The 21,220-nt window shown below is 41.2% G+C and overlaps 4 protein-coding genes across 7 annotated transcripts in view; 1 reads left to right on the plus strand and 3 right to left on the minus strand.

Annotated features, from left to right (window-relative positions):
- LOC118426526 (F-box only protein 21-like) overlaps positions 1-4,361 on the plus strand; it is a 21,276-nt gene extending 16,915 nt beyond the window's left edge. Inside the window, exons 10-13 of one of the 2 annotated variants that reach the window (XM_035835992.1) lie at positions 154-273; positions 1,167-1,252; positions 2,482-2,639; positions 3,570-4,361. In XM_035835992.1, the coding sequence (XP_035691885.1) occupies positions 154-273; positions 1,167-1,252; positions 2,482-2,639; positions 3,570-3,739 (534 nt within the window). In that variant the 3' untranslated portion in view covers positions 3,740-4,361. The other variant, XM_035835993.1, reaches the window with a different exon arrangement.
- Positions 1-21,220, minus strand: part of LOC118426514 (coiled-coil domain-containing protein 157-like) — a 1,184,186-nt gene that overhangs the window by 253,955 nt on the left and 909,011 nt on the right. The window lies entirely within an intron of this gene.
- On the minus strand, positions 5,515-15,750 carry LOC118426527 (coiled-coil domain-containing protein 63-like). Of its 2 annotated transcripts, none has more exons than XM_035835994.1 (10): positions 15,564-15,750; positions 14,024-14,204; positions 12,973-13,162; positions 12,339-12,461; positions 11,600-11,781; positions 10,848-11,038; positions 10,024-10,307; positions 8,668-8,919; positions 7,986-8,101; positions 5,515-6,374 (listed from the first exon to the last, which is right to left on the minus strand). In XM_035835994.1, exons 2-10 carry the CDS (start codon positions 14,179-14,181, stop codon positions 6,164-6,166), a joined length of 1,707 nt encoding a protein of 568 aa, XP_035691887.1. In that variant the 5' UTR covers positions 14,182-14,204; positions 15,564-15,750; the 3' UTR covers positions 5,515-6,163. The 2 variants fall into 2 exon arrangements, with proteins under 2 accessions (XP_035691887.1, XP_035691888.1); XM_035835995.1 differs by having other exon boundaries at positions 15,644-15,724.
- The window catches only part of LOC118426515, a gene marked incomplete in the record, with an annotated part of 35,915 nt that continues 31,594 nt past the window's right edge, over positions 16,900-21,220 (minus strand). Inside the window, 4 exon segments of the mRNA XM_035835970.1 lie at positions 16,900-19,671; positions 19,949-20,089; positions 20,530-20,647; positions 21,091-21,198. Of these exon segments, the coding sequence (XP_035691863.1) occupies positions 18,216-19,671; positions 19,949-20,089; positions 20,530-20,647; positions 21,091-21,198 (1,823 nt within the window).

Here is a 21,220-nt window from a genome sequence, read left to right on the forward strand (position 1 = left end):
TTGATGTACTTAACTTATAGTTTATTTCTCCCTGGAGGATCACATGTGAATACCAACGTAATTTAGACATAACTAAATGTCTGCAACATGGTATGTTAGTAAAGATTTCAAAGATTTCATTTTTGTTGTTGTTGTTTTGTTTATGACCATCAGGTGATGGAGAACCTGCAGCAGCTGCTAGAGAGGCCAGAGGCCGAGGAACTGTCCAGTCAGATCGGTCACATGATGGTCAAGGCAACGCAGCAGCAGCTGATCAAGGATGACCCTCCAAAGGTGACAGTAGACTTTCCTCATTCACCAGTGGTGAATAAGCATTCTCACCAATTTCGAAATTCATACAAATTTTATTAAGATAAGATAAGATAATCTTTATTGCATATTCATGCCTGAGGGCTAAATGCACAAAGGGACCACATATGGTCTTATGGATGCAGAGGAAAAAAGAATGGAAAAGGAACTAAGACACTAATATGTATTACAATCTCTAATGGCTGCATTTAACATGTTCTTCTCTCTTTTTGAAACACATGGAGACATATTTACATATTGTGTCGATAGCATGATCGTCCTTGCATAACATCAAGTACTTAAACAAGTCTTGTTTTGACATTTTCTTACAGATATTGTCTATTTGTAAAGTATTAAATAGGAATTGGCATTCGTATTCATATAATGTACACTCTAGTAAAAAATGTGTCTCGTCTTCGAGATACAAGTGGTCAACTATATGGCCCACTTTAGACAGACAATAGTTATTTAGTTGTGCGACTGTTATTGTCGTTGTGGGCAACAGTTGTCTTTAGACACGTATTCAGAGTATTGTGGGACACCTGCGGGGCAGAATTCCATGGCAGTTCGTGTGTGACCCACAGTGACCTCTTGCACGCAAATTCAAAATGGCAGGAGAGTTCTTTATTTTCGTCATGCGGCAGATTATTTTTTTGCTTGCAAGCAGCCCCATATAGATGAGATGCTGAAAGTACGTTCTCAACAAAGAATGACATCCTGAGGAAAGCACAGAGACTGGAACATCTGGAATTGAACCCGGCATTAGTGGCCACTAGAGCATGGTATTACAAAGCCTGTGCCCAACACTTGAGATTGAAGGCTTACACGTACAGTCATATATGTAGTAATGTTTTAATCCTGTCTTGTTGTTGATTTAGGTTGAGCAAAAACGGAGGGACGACAAGAAGAACTTCAACACGGAGGGGGTGATCTACTCTGTGGGCATGATCATGAGACATAGAAGGTAGTTTCATCGTGTTGTGCCATATGTTTGTACTAAGGACAGTTCTGTTTTATGCAGGGTTGGACAAGTTTTCTAAAATTCACTTGTTCTATCAGGCAAGCACATAAAAAATTTACTTGCCCGAACCAATTTTTCACTTGCCCAAAATTCAAATGTCACTGTCACTAAATATGCATGTTCACTTTCAGCAATGGAACTCTGTTGACCATTGCTTGATGTCATGACTGTAAACAGTATATCGAAATTGCACTCAATCAATGAAAAAATCTTACTTGCCCAATCGGGCAAGTGGGGTAGGTCATGCACTTGCCCGAACAGCACTTTCACTTGCCCTGGACAATAGGGCTAGTGGACTTGTCCAACCCCGGACTATGTGGCCTCATGATTATATATATAACTGGATCTGTCATTTGCAAGGTCCTCTCATGTGCTCTGTATGAATATCATGAGATTTATTATAGCCCCAAACCCGAAAAATCCCCATTAAGACCCCTGTCTCACGCCTCACGTTATGTATGGCCCAGTTTAGATGACGATTCTTTTTGAAGAAGTAGATGTTCCTCTCTCCATCAACATTAAAGCCATCCTACAGAGCCACTGCGTATAGCACATAATGGGCCGTAAAAATTACTAAAATTTACAGTGATAAAAACTCTGCTTTCAGTGGTTTGGGTAACCCCCTATTGCACCCTTTCTACTCCAATGCTTCATCTTTTGTTCTGCTAAACCTAAGAACCCATTCTATATGGAAAATGCAAACATTATATAATTGAATTTCGTACCTTTATCAAATTAATCAGGATATACCCATCGCAATTTCTGTAATTTCCAGTCATACATTTGTAAATTGTTTAATGTGCAAGGGTGTCTGAGGGGGGAACCCGAATGCCATAACGAAAAATAGCTGGAGGTTTTTAATTATATATAAACCCACCACACATGCAAAGTTAAGGAGCCGATTTGGCGGACCCCCATCTTCCGGCCTCTGCCTGGTTTTCTTGTGTAATGATTCTTAAAACCCTCTTGCAGACTCAGTCTGGTATCCAATACAAACAAACTGCCATCCCAACTTGTGTGTCCACAGGTACAGTTACAACTATGTGATCTATGGCTGGGACCCCCAGTGTGAGATGAGTGAAGAGTGGATGATACTATGGGTGTGTTTCCCCTGTATGTGTTTTGATGACTATTGAACTTAGGTTTGGGTACATCTAAACTTGTGTCCACAGGTACAGTTACAACTGTGTGATCTATGGCTGGGACCCCCAGTGTGAGATGAGTGAAGAGTGGATGATACAGATGGGTGTTCACAGTCTCTCTATGGGACCCAACCAGCCCTTCTTTAACGTACTGGTGGCCGATGGCTCCAACAGATACGCAGCACGAGGTACGTATGTGTTCCATGCTTCTTACACATCAGTTACTGCATGTTCTGGGATGTCCCTGTGGCTCAACTGGTAGCAGCCTCAAATTGGGCTCCTGGTTGTCCCAATTCAGGGCTCGAAATACATTTTTCCGCATACTGCACCAGACAAAGTACAAAGTATGGATCAAATTGTTGACTGATGAACCATTGCTATATATTTTTTCTTGTATACTTTATAGGTGGTAACAGTCAATTCAGCTATTATAACAATCCACGTACACCTACATCGTACATGGACTAGTGCAGGTTAGGTGCAGGTAGACACCAGAAATACAATTTGTACCTGCACAGCTCCAATTTTACCTGCAGTAACGTTAACCTTCATATGCAGGTGGTATTTTGAGCCCTACAATTAGTTGGTACATGTAACTAGAATACCCCAGTTCAAATCCTGGGTAGGGCATCTTGGTTGGGGCTGCTCCCATCATTCAGAAGGAAGTAAAATGGGGATACTGTGTTTGAGGGAGTGCCTCGAGTATGTTAAAGGGAAGGGCTAGCAACCCCTCCCTGTACAAATATACCCTACGACTAAAACAGCAAGGAAACTTGGTGCCCTATGAGCCACTAGGCACTACAAGGGTATGAATAATTGAACGAACAAACTTCATACTCCATAAATTCTTGAACTTGAAGTTGTTGAATAGACCTGAAAGCTGAATCTGGTGAAGGTGGAAATTCTTCAAGAAATTTTTTGCTTTGGATGGCAGTAGCCTATAGCATTCAGCCAATATGACTCAAAATACAACAAATACAACACACAAAGCGTACAAAAATTTGTTTTTTTATCTATGAAATTGGTGGAATGATGTATCAAACTTGGATTACTATTAGAATATGCAAACTTAAACAGTAATGTCTTAGAGTCTAAAACACTGGTATGATACCTTCCAGAGAATCTGGAGCACCACCAACATCCGTGTGAGATCACCCACCCAGAAATCGGTCGCTACTTCCAGCAGTTCACGGGAAACTATTATGTACCAAACGACGAGCTCAAGAAGAGATATCCGCAAGATGAGGAAATGACTTGCGAGCACTTTGCCTCCCCAGAAACACCTTAGTTGACCACTGCATGATCCATGTATTTGTTATAATCACTGTGTTACAAAAAGTGATTTTTAAGATCATTTTCTTTCAACATATTTTCGTTTTTCATCGGCAAAAGCAAAATTGATGGATTTTGGACTTGTCTCGAAGTTCTATGTCGATAGAAATGCAGAACTCATATTGTCTTTTACATTCAAGTAAGACAGGTATGTTAAGAAAGGGTGGAATAAGCTTGGCCAACTACAGTATGATGTACAATCAAAGCTGGTCTCAGTAACCCAAATCATACAGGACTGAGTCTGAGCAAAAATGGTTGCTGAGGACGTCAGGTGGTTGCACCATACAAGTTGGTTGGTTGGCCTGGATGATTGAAAAAATGTACTGTACATTACCTGTCTGTGTTGGCTTTAATTACTTTACAGTCACAATGTACTTTACATATATATATGGGGGTGACAGTAATTATGAAGGCTAGCTGGAAAGAAAGGCACGATCTACACACAGTTTTTCCCGATATCGGCGAGCCTACAACCTCCCGCCGACAGCTTTTTTTCATCGTCTAGATAGAACTACTATATCGCCATTACGATATCGGGAAAATTTCTCCCGAAAGGTCCGGACCATTCGTACGATACCTTACCGATAGCTTAGCAGGGGTCCCCGACAGCTTCGCGCGCGTGTAGATGCTTCCCGACTTCGGGAAGGCTCATTAGCATATAACGCCATTTGGAAAATCGTGCTATATGTTTATGACTGCAAGCGCCATGGGTGTCCGGCCCCCTACGTTCTAGATCCCTCCCGACATCTCCACAGATATCGGTAAAAACTGTGTGTAGATTGGGCCAAAGACGGACATGAAAAGGCCATTGTTTATAAAGTACATGTTATTGATTGTATACTGGGGCCAATAAAACACCGGTCCCCTAATAAGCTGGCCTGTAAGATGGTTACCAGGCTAGGGTCTGTAGAAATTCACAGCCACCAATGTTGTGCTCTTGGAACAGGTACGACTTTCCTTACTCTACCAAAAAGTTTTCCTGACTTTGAATGGGGAGATGAAACGGGACGTGAATTACTTAGCAATTATATCACAGTGTCGTATTACCAGAACTATTCTAATATGATGTTTCCAATCACTCCAGTTTTTAAATCTAAAATTTTCCCATTAAAGCAAAAATTTTCAGCTTTGAAATCTTTACATGAAGGCAAAATTTTTTTAGCTTTGAAATGTTACAATCTTTATTAAGAAAATGGTAAAGTTTTTGTAATTTGGTCTATCAGACGTCTTCCTTAGAGCTTTCGTCCGGAGTCCTGTTTATCGCACTGTACATGTATGGGCCCATGTAGGTGGTGCATTTGCATCAAGAACAAAATCCCAAACAAGTTTGTATCCCCTCTCCAGTCAGAACCTCTGAGGAAGATGACTCTGATAGACATCGAAACATAAGCATGTAAGCATGTAAGAGACAATACAGTGGTTGTGTAAAAGAAAACTCTGATATCATAAATTATAGTGCTCTACCAACCTGATAAAATTACTTTGGATGTGTCAACAACTGTCTGAGGAGGTTGTCCCTTTTTTAACCTCCTTGCTGATACTAAATGGTGAATACTACAAAATATATTGGTGAAGAAATTATAGGAATTTCGATTGAGAATGGGATACTAAATGGTGAATACTACAAATGTATATTGGTGAAGAAATTATAGGAATTTCGATTGAGAATGGAAATCAGCAGTCTCATTGCTTGGTAACTTTTTGAGGCAACAAAACAAGCAAAATGGTATATTCAGCTATACTAGTCGACATTAAAGTACCTGGTATAAAGAGTCTTTGAATGTCAATCACACTGTCATAATTTATTCACTCTTTTTTTGTAAGCAATAGACATAACATCATAGTATTACATGTAAATTGTACAGTGTACGTTCTTTGATGCGAAGAATTCGGAGGTCAGTTTAAAAGTCGTTACAATCTCATTTTATAAAAAATAGATATTACTGCATGGCATTTGGTTAAAATACATGTACATATTACTGCATGGCATTTGGTTAAAATACATGGTCCTTATGATATGCTAAGTGTTTGGCAAAGGTACATGTATCTGTTAAAAATTTGCGACAGTTTTTTTGTCAAATACATTTTACATCTTGTTACATTATGTGAGCTTTTTCAGTGTAGACTTTTCATGGCGCACAAATGTTGTTGTATGATGCATTCTGTATATCTTCGTTTGTTTCTTGTTATGTAATATAACTATAAAGATAATCAATATGTGAGTACAGAATATTCAGTTCAATGCTATTGGGCTAAAAGACATGTACCACAAATGCGTGCCATAGGTTGACGTTACATGTTAACAAAATGCAACAACTGTATGCCAAAAAATGAGATAAAAACGCTGGAATAAAATGTCCTAGGGTCATCAGTTTGACGTTTATCTCTTGGTTGACTTCTTGAGTTTCTCCTGTTTGCTTCCCGGACGCGGTTTGTCGTGTTTGTCTCCCGTCGGCGAGCTTGCACGCTTCTTCGGCGCCTGTTCTTTCTTGGTAATGCTGCGCATGACCTTCGCCTTGAGCTCGTCCTGGGACAGAGGTCGGTTGTAGTCGCCGTTGTCGTCAGATTCTGACTCGCTCTCGTAATCGTCGCTGTAAAATTGCAAGAGTGCACAAAGTCACGTAACAATGCTAGTAATGATACCTCAGTCTGTTCTCATCACATTTATAGTCTAACTATTCTCCTCTTTTGTTTTTCTTAATGTTTCACTTACACGTGGTGTCATTGTCTGTTTTCTGTTAAAGCACTGTATACGTTTTAAGGTGTTTTTGTTTGAACTTTTTACGGTGACCTCTCCACTGCAATTTGAATTACATGTTTCCAACGTTTTTTCTGCCGTACAACAGAAATGCCAGAAGAAATTTACAATATGATAAAATAAAATATAAAACACTCTTTAAAGCAGGCCTGTAAGATGGTTACCAGGCTAGGGTTTGTAGAAATCCACAGCCCCTAATGTTGTGCTCTTGGAACAGGTACGACTTTCCTTACTCTACCAAAAATTTTTCCTGACTTTGAATGGGGAGATGAAACGTGACGTGAATTACTTAGCAATTATATCACATAGTGTCGTACTACCAGAACCATATTCTGATATGATGTTAGGGCTAGCCCTAAATAAATATACGTAAATAACTGTATACGTTTTAAGGTGTTTTTGTTTGAACTTTTTACGGTGACCTCTCCACTGCAATTTGAATTACATGTTTCCAACGTTTTTTCTGCCGTACAACAGAAATGCCAGAAGAAATTTACAATATGATAAAATAAAAGTGAACCTAGCAGCTGCTACGTTACCGCAGATTCGAAGCCATCGCCCAACATTTTACATTCATAAGTCAAAATAAGAAGATAAGATTATTTCTATGAATCAATTAAAATCATTCAGTATTCAAACGAAAAGCTCTCCTTAGCATGAAAAAAAAAGGTTTACACTGCAGTACCAGAGCATGTTTCTGTACTACATTGTCTTAGCTAAAAATGGATGCCTGGCCATTCTAAACAACACACCTTTAAGGCCACTCCAATTTATTTTTTTAGTTCTTCACGGACATTTTAAAGTGAAAATAAAGCAAGTGGACATAGTAATTGGAGGCAGGAGGACTTCGATGAATATGACTGTATTCACTCCAAAGGACTGAAAAGCAATAGGCATCCATCCACCTCGAAAGATGATGGTAGCACTCTCTGGATTAACCCATAAACTGCCAAACCCGGATACATCCAGCACACATAATACATGTCCTGTGTGCTACATTTGTACACCCGGATATATCCGGGATAGCGTATAGTAAAGTAGCAACTTTGCGCGCATGTAGCGCACGAACCCCGGAAGTTAGGGACTTCAGCCTTGTCCGAGGGGTTCTTTTTGGAGGTCAGCAGCCAACCCTGGCACTGATAGCATTTTATAGTGCTGAAACTCTGGCAGTTTAAGGGTTAAGGCTGTTTACATGTAGTGTCTTCTGGACCGAATACACCAATTGCAAGGCATAAACCTTGTCCACAGGATTTATGTCTCATCATGTTTTTCCAGTATAATTTATTTAGTACAATGTAAATTGGAGAACCAACATTTGTGACACTGGCATTGAAGATATGTTTGCTACAGTCATTCATAGAGGGGCATTTTGAATGTCTATCTCTTGCATCTTATCTCAAGTCTGCGAATATGAGTCAACACACAAAAGAAGTACTGTACATACCCAGTTGAAGGTGCAGCGATGTTGAGCATGGTAGCAGGGATAGGGGGGACACTTGGACCGATGGAGAGGGTGGTGGTGGCCGGCCTGGCTGTCTCCTCCCCTTTCTGTTCAGCCTCCTGGTTGGCCACAAATAAAAGAAAAATTAATATGTATTCAGAAAGTTCTATGAACATCAAACATATTCCTATAGATCAAAGTTGAACTAAAAACTTCAACACATTAAAACATTCAAGGTTTTGAGTGAACAACTCCTGGCCAGTCTTTGTCAAGGAATTAGCAATCCACCTCAGACTGTGATTATGCAGATACAAGATTGATGTATAACATGTGACTTAGTGAGCAGTGGATCATAAATGGGTAAGTCCAATTTTTGTCTTAAGTTGGCAATTAAGCAAATTAAACATTTTGCATATCTTTTCATACTGTCATACCTAATATAGTATATAGGGAAATGTTATTAAGGTAATACATGTACTAATTATGTTCTGGTCACCTTTGTGCAATTTTACATAATTTTGACTTCTTTGCTATGATTCCGTACAACTAATATAATGCTTGCATTCTCATATTCTGTTCTGGGGGAGGGCACGGAAAACCATGTAAGTCTCTAGCTTCCCCTGCATGTTTTCATTTATTTGTCTGTATACAAATGTACACGCAACAAACAAACAAACAAACAAACCTTTAACTCCAGGAAAGCCTGCATCTGTAGCAGGTCGTTGGTCTTCTGTTCGATCAGGCCCAGGTATTGCATCATGTTGTTCTCGGTCACGCCCTCGCTGCCCCCCAGCATGTCGGTGATGACGGAGCGGTCGCAGTTGATCTTGGTGAAGACGGACTCCACCGCAGCCTTGAGCTGCTCCAGGATCTTGTTGGTGCTCTTCTGCTGGGCCTCGTGCTGGTCAGCCTGCTGGGTGGACGATGTGGCCTTCGCCTGCGGAAGTGACCGGAGACATTAAGTGTGAAAACCTTCTGTGTCCTGTGTTGTAGCTGAATTAAGTATAACTCACTCAATGTCATAACTGGGCCATGATACGCTCGATACGGGTGTTTGGGACTCGGGGTGATAACCTTTCCATATCACATGCAGTTGTATTACACGCTTCCATTGAATAAATGGGTGATCTGACCTGCAAGAGGGCTGCGACTGAGGTTGATACGTCATTATACAAATGTATCTATATTTCAGGTTATGTTTCTGATAGAGGATCAATGGAGAGTACTAAGGTGGCGTAATGTGGAGATGTTAGCGTGTGTGTTCTGTGTTGTAGCTGAGTATACATGTAGCATATAATAGTCAAAGAGTAGATTCATCCCATCAAGCAACCGACATCTTGCACACTCCAGTCGTCCCTCATAGTGTAATTCACTTTATGTCATAACTTGGCCTTGATAACGGTCTTTGTATTTAATATTTTGTTTTATGTTTTTGATAAAGGGTCAATGGGGCATCAGGTTGCATAACAAGGCGTCTGTTAGCATAATGGTTAAGGATGTTTTGCCCATGCAGAACGTGGTTTCAAATCTCCCAACATGCCACCAACATTGTGCCCTTTGGGAAGGGCGCTTAACATGACTTTCCTTTCTCCACCCAGGGGTAAAAATGGGTTTAACTTAATATTGAGTTTAAAAAAATAAAAAAATAAAAAATATTGACTTCGGTTGGGGAGTTAAAAGGCAGTGTTTGGCTCAGCCTTCCTATACCGTACCCTAGACAGTGGATTAAACAATCCACTGCCCCTACTGCTTCAAAAAGGCTATGGGACTACACTTAACGCTAGTTCACCTTAATCCACGGGGTAACCTTTATCCGTTGTACACAAAATCGGAGTATTGAGGGAAGTCAAGCCAACAGATGGTTGTTTCAGACTGGAATACTATGAAAATATTGTAATTTGAAACCAGCGTCCGTCTACTAGATGATCCATACACTCCTCGTTTTTGAAAACACTGGAAATAGGTTACCATGTGGATAAAGGTAAACTACTGACTGAGGAAAATGTTAAACATAAGAAGGAAGAAAGAAAAGATGTCCCACCTCCAAGTCTTTCATGATCTCCTTCCTCTGTTTCTCCATCTCGATTCCCTGTGCCTTAAACTTGGCGATCTCATCCTTGATCTCCTGGATCTGTTCCTGCAGGAGTTCCACCTCGTTATTCAGCTCGTTAACATAATTAAACAGTGCAAAGTTCTTGTCCTCCGTGGCGATGAACTTCTTGACGAGCGTGTCGATGTCTTCCTCTCCGGTGACCTCCTTGATTCGCGTAAAGGCAGCCTCGTACGTTTCTACAGTTTCTTCTCCTCCAATGGGCTTCTCTTCCTCTGAAAGGAGATGAAATTAACAAGTGAACAGATGAGAGAGGACCTGGTCCGGGCAAGTCACCCGTGATGATGATGATGAAACCATTAAAAACATCACTGTCTATCAATTCATACTGTGTGGCTTTCTTTTTTTTCCTAATAATCTGTTCTATAGTACAGCACCTTTAACGTCATTGTACATCTCTTCCCTCTTTGTTAAAGAATTGACGTTATGATGTATGAACTGGTGTAATGGCCAAGCGGTTAGAGTGATTGAGTACTTGAAAAAGGGTATGGTAGTTCAACACGCATATACTCCACCACCACTGGACTAACAGTTAAGTGATTGTACAAACTTATGTAGCCAAAAGGCTACATGGAGATGAGTGCTGCCCTTTGCACCATCTGGTACCAATTCTGTGTTTTAATGATCTCAAAACCAACTTCAATTTATAGCACCCATAAGGTCAATGCATCTCTTAACCATGACTGTTAAAGATTTTTTTGTCCTTAAGTGTCTATGCAAGGATAAAAGCTCCTTGGTCTTTAAGTTTTGCGCACCTTTCTTCTTCCCCTTGAGCTCCTCCTCCTCTTGCATCTCAGCCCTCTCCTGGGTCTTCATGGTCATGAACTGCTTCAGCTTGGCATCATGGTCGATTATACGCATCAATTCCTTCAGCTCCATGTTGTACTGTGCTAGGTCCTTCTCACTGCGATCCTTCAGACCCATCATCTTAGCCTGGGCCTCATCCCTAAAGGAACAGGAAACAAAAGGTATTAATGTTGTACTGTGCCAGGTCCTTCTCACTACGATCCTTCAGACCCATCATCTTAGCCTGGGCCTCATCCCTAAAGGAACAGGAAACAATAGGTATAAACGTTACAAGTCCTTCTCACTACGATCCTTCAGACCCATCATCCTAGCCTGGGCCTCATCCCTATAGGAACAGGAAACAAAAGGTATTAATGTTGTACTGTTCCAGGTCCTTCTCACTAAGATCCTTCAGACCTAGACTTTTTTGGTGTGGGCAGTGGAGTCACATGGTTTCCAGTTACAATTTTTGACAGCCTATTGAGTAAAACACTGCTTGTCCTAATATGTTATGAAGGATTTATAATGCACAAAAAAGTTTCATATTGAAAGACATCATTTATTTCAGTTTACTTTGTTCAACTGTATTGTAAAAAAAGAAGATAAATCCCTACCTACCGACCCTAATACAAATGTATATATTTTCAGGACAGAAACAGGAAACATAACATTTTTTCCCTAGGCCTAACAATAAGCATTGTTAAGTGTTACAAGACTCTACCTGGCATCATATGCCGATGTGGACTGCTCGATGATCTCTCCCATCTCCTTCTTCTTCTCATTCAAGTCTTTAGACAGCTTCTTGTAGAGGTTGTCGAACACGTTTCTCTCGGTACGCAGGTGGTCAATTTCTTCCCGCAGCGAGGAATTCTCTGTCAGCATGTCGTTGAATTCCACAGTGGCCTGTAGAAGGCAGACAAAGGAGATGTAGGGTTCAAAATACCCGGGGCACATCAGACTGTACACTAATTCAAAATTGGAGATCGCTGTGCACCAGTTCTTGCGTTTGACTGTGGGTGCACCTTTGCACCAAGAGATTTGGGTAGGACATAATGTATTTAAAGGAATTATTGTGCTGTGGTACACACAATACTTTTCTTGACATAAAAGATTCTTCTTGACTCCAATTGTAATGTTCAAATTAGCAACAGAATTTCAAGTTTCTGGCAATTTTTCAAAGCTGGAAGATGTGTTGGCACTCACAGTCCATCAATTCTCACCAAATGCCATTATAACACTTCCACAATTGACAAAAATACATGAATTCAAAGTTAGTTAAAGAGCTGTACAGTAATAACTCTGTGATTCTGATGTATCTATACAGCTATATCATGGCACCCAGTGGAATTATGAGAGTTGATGTTACATAGTGGCTCAAACAATAAGTGGGACGGAGGAAAATCTAAAGCTGAAGACAGCCCTTGTTAACAGTAAAATTTAAAACTGAAAGTAAGACTCACCTTGTGCAGTCTATTCTCCAGCACACGGATCATCTTCTGTGTCTGCGTGTGCCTCTGGTGAGAGGCATGCACCCCTCCCATGGTCTTATGCTGCTGCTTGATCTTACGCTCCATGGCTCGAATCTACAGACAGTTTGGAAAGAAACGAACAACTGCGAGTGAACATGCCAACCGGAGTATCCTAAAAAGTGTTTCAGATTCTATTCTTTAACTTGTAATAACAGTACTTGAACATAGTTTTCTTACATACACAATTTTATTTTTCCTTTGTAGCAAAATTGACCAATGTTTTGAGTATCACCCATTCACAAGTTTTCACAGATAGCCTTACATTGTTTGTCCAGGTCCGGACCTGGACCTGATTTTCTGGACCTTGTATGTACCTGAATGTTCAGTAACGCTAGTTCACCTTTATCCGCAGGGTAACATAATATATTCGTTGTGTTTACTAACACGGTATTAAGGGACGGACAGTGGTTTCAAGTTGAAATACGTTCAAAATATTGTAGTTTGAAACTCTTGTGCGTCGGCTTGATATCCCTAAATACCCATTTCTGACAGCAACGGACATAGGTTACCCCGCGGATAAAGGTGAACTAGCGTTACCGGTAACCACCCCTAATCACAACTGTACCTTTGCATCCAGTTCAGCGATGGTCTGTTTCTCCTCAGCAATGAGATCCTCGTAGCTGTCCTTACTCTCGACCAGGTCCTTGAGTGAGTGGGTGTTGTCTCCGTCCTTTATCTGGTTCTGTCGACTCTCCGCCAACATCAGGTCTGTCTTAATCTCAGTCTGCTCGGCCTGGAGGGCTTCGATCATGGCTCTGGCAAGTTAGAATTGTTAGAAAGAGTTTATCCAATGAATGAATTGATGAAGACCTTTCCTGTAGATGTACGTTTATACCCTTATGTAAGTACTGGCCAAGATTGAAGTAGTTTACCTGTAAGTACAATTCTCAAAGAATGTGTTCAACAGCGCGATATGAAGAGTTTGTTATGTTGACTTACATAGCATTAAGGTGACCAACTATGCTTCAAGAATGGTTCAACAATAAGGCTTTAACATTGAATTAGCCTGATTACTGAATAGATATCTCACAGAAAAGGGCATGTAACCCCTCTCTCAAAAAGCTCATTCTGTACCCGATGACTGAGACAAGCACCTATCGAGTGCCCACTTGAATATTTGAAGAGCAGCTGTACACAAGGAGGCTTAGTTTCTCCTTGGTTTGAAAAAGCTCATTGGCCTACCTGAGCAATAACAACATTTAAAGTGCTCAAGACTGATAAGTTGACAAAAGTTAGACATGTAAGTAATAAGATACTCAAGCAAAAGGATAACATTTGGAAACGTTCAGATGTTTCAGCTGGCATCCACTGTCTTTTCTCAATGATGACAGAGAATGCTGTCTGAAACGTCTAACGGTTTCCAAATTTCATCCAGAACTTGTTTGACGCTTGTAATGACTTGTCTCATCGTCAATAAAGTCAAAGTCAAGTAACTGTTACCTTGCTTAGTAATACATAATGTCACATTAAGGTGGTATCTCACTGCACTTGGGGCACCGGTGTGGCACTGTGGGGTTCGTTCTCTGCGGCACTGTTTTGTTATTTCACAGTGCCGCACCGGTGCCCCAAGTGTAGTGAGATACCACCTTAAGATAGACTGAGTTAAAGGTACTCACTTCTGCTTGCGAATGATGTTCTGAGATTCCTCGCAGTACGCCTTGCGGTCGCCCTCCATGATACGGTACTGACGCTGTAGCTTGGAGAGCTCGCTCTCCGCCATCCCGTCCATGTCCGGCTCGCTCGCCTCCGAGCGCCTGCTCGCTGCACGGTGCATTCTGATTGGCTAGTTCTTCAAACCTGAAATGTAAGATTGAGACATTCAAACTATAGCTAGTATAACACACCAGCAGCTTAAGTATGACTGTATCTGTATATGACTGCCCATCGGAGTAACATACCAGGTTCTATATCTATACACCCGGTATGATCGCCCTTCATAACATAACACACCAGCTTCTGTATCTGCATAGCTGGCATAACTGTCCTTTGGCACAACACACCAGCTTCTGTATCTATATCTGCATAGCACCGTCCTTCGGTGTAACACACCAGCTTTTGTATCTGTATCTGTATAGCCGGTATAACCGCCCTTCGGTGTAACACACCAGCTTCTGTATGTGTCTGTATAGCCGGTATAACTGCCCTTCAGTGCAACGCACCAGCTTCTGTGTCTGTTAAACATTGTTATCTAAAATTTATATATTGTAAAATCCAATGTGCTTTTCATTTGACCCTTCTATAATGTGTCTCAAAGACTTCAAATTGCAATTAAAAAAATGACAATTTTATGTCAAATTTGATATCAATGTTGGTTTGAAAAACAAAAAACACAAGCAATGTTGAATAGTTGTAAAATGTGTGACATATTCTTATCTTAACAGTTTCATGTTTTATTAGCACGGCTGCTTTTTCAAACAAGATGAAATAAACTCCTTCTAAGAGATTGTCAAGATTCGGTTATTTTTATAACAACTGAACTCCAACACATTCAACATTTGATTCATACTAAGCACTTGTATATCACACAACACAGTTTACACTAGCGTTCATAATATATGACCGGCTTGATAGTTTAAGTACTGACGGAAAGAAAAGTTTGATGTTTGTTTGTCGGCTTATCTCTTAACAACGTTTACACACGAATTGACACAAGCCAACAAGTCGGTCTATTAAAATCACATTAGGGGTAGTTTTTAGTTTACTGAAGGAGTTTTATGGTCTTTCTGTCAAATGGTATAGGTAATACTTGTGACAATTGCTTGAATAGTTTTCTAACTGTTTCGTGAATAGTTTCCTATTCTAACCTTCTTGGTAACAATTTGTAAAACCACCCGAAATGACTTTTTTTGAGGGAGGGAAAGTAAGGATGAGTTCATCGATTTTTAGTGTTTAACGTACAATTGGACAACTTAGAACCTTAGTTTTACAACTGAAAACCAGGAAAACACAGAAGAAGGCACGTACATGTCTTACGCAGAGGTGCAAGTTGTGACAAAAATGTGTTTTTATCTGGTTTCAGGTCTCCGCGCACCATATGAGAATCAGCGGCCATGAAAATTCCTACAGCGGTAAATCCGCAACATTCGCCCGCCCAACACATTGTCCTTCTCCGTGGCAAATTCCCCCCTCTCACGCCAGAATATACAGCGTACTTACCGGTAATTACAGTGCAAATATGAAGGGCACACTTCAGCCGTCTCGTGGAGCGGATAAAATCGATAAATAATGGAGCTTACGTCGTGTTTACTTTGCACACTTGGCGGTGTGTGTAAACTGTGGCGGTGGGGGTACCTTGCGTGACGCGGTTGCTATGTTTACTTAGCGACGGGCGATTCCATCATTACCACGTAAAGGGGGGGGCGAAATCTTTATCTTCTTTTACAAGTTACACAACCATCGTAAATCAAAATAAGATAGTAACATTAGTTACTGAAGTGTATTTGAAAGGCAGTAGGATATTGAACGTTATATCTAATTCTTTATGTTTGTATAATCTAGAGTATTTAATATGTAGAGGTAATGAATATTGATGGAATCGTCGACCAGGCCTTTTTTGTGACGTATTTGGATTGCAGTTATAACTGAATACCGCCAGAAGTCGCCTTTTGGGTAGCTCGCACTCTTAAAAACGTGACCCTTGTTTTCGCGTACTTTAGACGTTCCGGTAAAAGGAAAAAACATTTTATATGAAGCATTTGATACGATTTTTCTATGAATTCCGTATAATTTGTATATGCTGATGAATTCTGTAAAATTAGTGGTGGATCCGTATAATTCGTATGTTTCTCAGTCATGTCAGTAGCGGATCGAATAAATTCCGTAAATTTCGCATGTTTCTCAGTTGTGGATCGAATGAATTCCGGAAATTTCGCATTTTTATTAGTATTACAACGTATGAATTCCGTAAAATTCTGTAAAATGCTTCGTTGTTATATTAAAATTGTACGTGTTCCGTAACGTTAAAAGCCGTATCAGATTCCGTAAAATTCATATGAACGGTATACTATATTTCTGGTTGCCATTTTATTGAATTGTGATGATTGACGTTGCGGTGTCTTCTTAAAAGTTTAATGTTTCCTAGCTTTGTGAATGTCTTTTATACAGATGTGTCAATGACGGTTAGGTGTGGTTAAAACTTAGCTCATATGTTTCCCTACATTACTGTTTTTAATCGATATATTTTTGTACACACGCACACACTAGCGTACACTGACTCACACACACACACACACACACACACACACATACGCAATACCTCCTTTCCACTTGGACGGCGCTCACGCCGCGCTCTCTCTGCGACCCAAAATTTGATATGTCGCTCAACGAATTCTATAGAAAAGAAACGAATCTTTTTACACTTTGTGCGTTTTTTGTCTTCTCAGTCACGCTTTTACGTTTTGTATGATATACCCAGTGTAAAAGCGAAGGGTACACATATCCTACTTTCCGTCTAGCGGAAAGGGGGCGGAAACGCACACAGATATAGGCACGCTCACACAAAATGTCATTTTATTGTTGTTTCCATGTATTTTATTCTAACGCCCATTGGAGGTCACTATACCTCATAGACATGCGCTTCATCTACATATATTGAAAAAAAACTGAAAGATGTACATTTGGAATGCTAAGAGAAATACAAACATCAAAACACTTTTATGAAGGTAATACATCCTGGTTAACAATATTTAATAAAGACAATCCAATCTCTACAACTGGATCGGAGAGATTTACTTACTAACGTTTCGATTGACATCTATCACTCTTCTTCAGTGTCACTAGAATAAACTAGCATAACAAATCAATATCATAACAACACAATAACTTGCGTCATAGTGTGTGTACAGAAGACTTCACACTCAGAACCGGTGGTAGAATATTACAATCCTCATTTTGTGTATTTAGAAAAAGCTATTCCAACACTGTATCTAGCAAACATTAGATACTATTCTAGGTTATGGTTTGGATCTTTTCACAGCGTGCACGCAGTTTTCTAACTGTATCAACTGTATCATTAAATTCTTATACATAATGTCGTAGTCTAACAATAATACAGCAGCCAGTCAAAAGTATGACAATTCTGAACGTCCATACAGTGCTCTTGGTAATTGGAGGAACACCAATAAAATATTTACAGCAAAGGTAAACTTCCTGGACACATTTAATGCATGTAAAGGAACCCAAGTGTTGGAGCGCACAAGAGTATGAATCCTTTTATATATCAATATCCATTCAAATAAGTCATTGTACGTGGTTATTACTTTGCAGTTGACGTCCTTTTAAAAATCAGTAGGAAAAGTGGCGAAAAGAAACGGGTAAACTGTGATCAGAGCTATGTGGGTAGTGTTCCTCGTGTCAAGCAATGTATGAAGACATTCTGAAAATCTTTGATGAGAGTTCCCTTGGTACTTCTACTAAAACGAAGTGGGTATCTGACCTTCAGCGGAGCAACTTGACCCTTACACCTCATGTCGTAGCTCAACTGTCCTTTTTTTTAGTCGGACTTAAAATGAACCCGGGACCCAGTAACAAACAGCACCGTGACCTACCCATGCATGGGGGGCACCGATGGGTACCCCCCTGTATCCGCCAGTCCACCGGGACAAATCTGTGGTATCGGAGCCCGACCAGGGCTACATTCCTTACGGGCACAGGTGCATAAGCCCTACTCAACGTTACCGGGTATTGCCTGCAAAGTAATGATCGCAATGATCTGAAATTTGATGGCAATTGTTGTGCACCTTTTAATCTTATCTCTGGGTAGAAATCCATACAACTAATCTCGTATCTATCTAGCCAAAAAAGATGTCCCTAGACCATAGTGGCTGGTCCATCATACTCAATAATTCGGATTGACGTTCTCCTCTCATCTCCAGACTTTTCTGTTTCCTTGGTACCTTCTTCTTCTTCATAACTGACGACAACAGACACATTGCTCTTCCTGTTTTCTTCCATCTCTGCGGTTTCCTTATAGTTCCTTCTCTGACTAGCGGGGCTGGACTTGCCGATCATGGCCGTGATTTGGTCGATGACGGCCGCATCTGGTTGCTCGGGCGACCGTTCTGGCGAAGAGGGCGAGACCGGGCACTCCTTCTGGTCTTGGTCCCGCTCTTTGGTGTTGTTGACGACGCAGGTGTCCGCTTGTTGAGCTTCCAGGATCTTGAATTTGGTTTGCGGGCTGCACTTTGCTGCTATTTCTGCTGCCGTTGGTCTAGCAGGGATGCTGGGACTCAGACGACCACTTCTTGGGCTGGAGCGACCGCTCTTAGGCGTGGAGCGACCGCTCTTGGGGCTGTTGCTGCCGGAGCTATCACTGTTGCTTCCCTCTGGTCGCAGTAGGGTTGGGGTTGTACCTCTAGGCGCGGGGACTGGGGTGCGGTGGCGAGTTCTGGGGCTTGGCACGGGCTGTGGCCGCGTTGTTACCGCAAGATTATTGGGCACATCGATGTTTTTGTATGCAGGATCTGACGGAGTGCTGTTGTTGTTCAAGTTCGGTCCGGTTGGGTTCCAGGAGTCTAATGGGACAGGGGCATCAGGGACGTATCCGAGATTCATAAACTGCGTGTTTTGAACTTTTGTTTTCCCTATTGCGGATGCAACAGTGTTGCTGTTGATGTAATCTGGGTTCGTTGGGAATTTTTTCTTGCTCTTCTCTTCATCCACAAAGGCTGGCGTCCATACGGACGCGTTAGGTGGGTCATTGTTCGTCTTCTTTCCTGCTTTGATAGTGTTCGGGGACACGAAAGCTGGCGTCCAAACGTCGTCTGCGGGGCTGTCACTCTTAGCTCCGTGAGCTTGTGTCAGACTCTCTTCGTTCACGTACACGTTACCCGAGCTGGCGGTTCTCTGCGCCAAGACGTCGTCGTTGACGTAAGCGTGGCGCGATTCTGTAGCTTCTGCTGAGCTTGTGCTGCTTGAAGCGTTGGATTTTCTGTCGGAAATTTCTTCAATCACACTTTCATTCACGTAGGCATGCCCGGAAGACTTCGCACTGTCGTTAGGGAGGAGATATCCCTCCGCGTCGGTGTTGGTTGCCGCAGGAATTCCCGCCATGTCCATATAAGGCTCTGCGTTCTCAGCCTCTTCTACCTCTGCAAGATGACTCAGCCTTTTGTAATTCTCTCTTGCCGCCTCGAGTCCCGAGCTTCCCTTGGAGGCTCCGAGCTTGGTTCGTCTTGAAGCTTCGAGAGTCTTGCGCCTGTACATCTGTAGATCACGTTGCTTTTGTGCATTTTTGTGGGCTGAGGTCTTCTTGCGGATGGTAGACCTGGTGGTACAATGAAAGATACATTTAGAACATTTCGGACATTTAGAACGGCTATTGCGCACGTGCAGGCGGGATTAATTTTTTTCTATAAGTGAGCTTTATTTTTGATGTTGACATGTACATGTAATTGGAGAATCACTGGATAACTTTACGTTTGGGACCGCATTGTTAGCAGCGACACCTAGCTGCAATGTGAAGTAATACAAGTTATCATTACCCTGATGAAGATGGTAATCTTATGTATTGATTGTTGTGAAGAAAGAACCTTGTTACTAACCTTCTTGGAGGCAGCTTCTTGATGAAGGAACCTGTACTTGTGTCGCTGTCTATCCTTGCGCGGGCCTTGTGAAGGGGTAGGTGGGGGTTGCTGTACTTCTGTAGGTAGGCGCAAGGGGCGTAACCGACTTTGTCATTATACCTGTGAAATACAAATCAATATGGTCGGTGAAGAACTGAAAGAAAGACGTTTGTGTCAATGGTTTTGCACACAGTGATTCTCTGTCGAATTAGTCTTTTTAACTTCGTTATGTTTTCGGGTCACCTGTGGTGGTTTTGATATATCTCATGTTCTGGACAAGGGGTCACAATTTTTGATTGGTAAACTGCTATTGTAGTTAGAAAGAGTGTCTTTCTTTGTAACTGCAGGCATGTTTCATTTTGACTTGTAGGTTCATGGAGAGTAACGATATTTCAACATTTATGTAGCCACTTTTCATGTGTGGCCGGGGGTCGAATTTGCAATTTTCAACATACGCCAGGTACTGTTATACCAGGGGATACTTAATATCTATGTTAGGAGCAAGTAAGAACTGTTCAACAAATATAGAATCGGTCGATGTGCATCTATAGTATACTTACCGCACAATCCACCAACCGTCCAAGAGCTTATGGATCACGTGAACAACCACGCCGTTATCAAAAGAGATCTCATCATCTATCTGTGCCTCGTACTGTTCGGTTGTCAGGAACTCTTCACCTAAAATGATCAAGAACATTTAATATTTATCAGTCATATTTTGAATAAAGGCTTGTAAAATTCCCTATCAAGTCCAGCCACTTCTAAATTAAACATTTTATGCATCCACATCACACACGTTTACGCCAGTAAACCTTTATTCGTGGGGTATCCTATATCCGATGTTTTAAAACATGGTATTTTGCGATATTAATTCGACGGAGGGCTGTTTCAAATTGCAATGATAACCGTACTTTCAACATATCTAAGTTTGAAACCTCCATCCGTAGACTTGATATCCCTAATATCTTGTTTTTAAATAAAATAACGGATATAGGTAACGCCATGGATAAAGGTGAACTACTGGGGTTAGTGTTATCTTGAATACTCTCCGCTTTTGCAAACTGTGCACTCATTGGTCACGGTAACATTTGTTTGGCGACTTTTGGTTGGTTGTATCTTACCTTCCCAGTTGGGGCGTTCCTCGTCTCTCTCCTCTGGTTGGTCTAGAGGTTCCAGGTAGGAGGCGGGGCACCAGCCTTGTTTCTCGTCCACTTGGACCAACCACCAGCCTGGACGGGTAAAAAGGTCAAC

Source organism: Branchiostoma floridae, chromosome 11 (assembly GCF_000003815.2).
Source record: "Branchiostoma floridae strain S238N-H82 chromosome 11, Bfl_VNyyK, whole genome shotgun sequence".
Lineage (NCBI taxonomy): Eukaryota > Metazoa > Chordata > Leptocardii > Amphioxiformes > Branchiostomatidae > Branchiostoma > Branchiostoma floridae.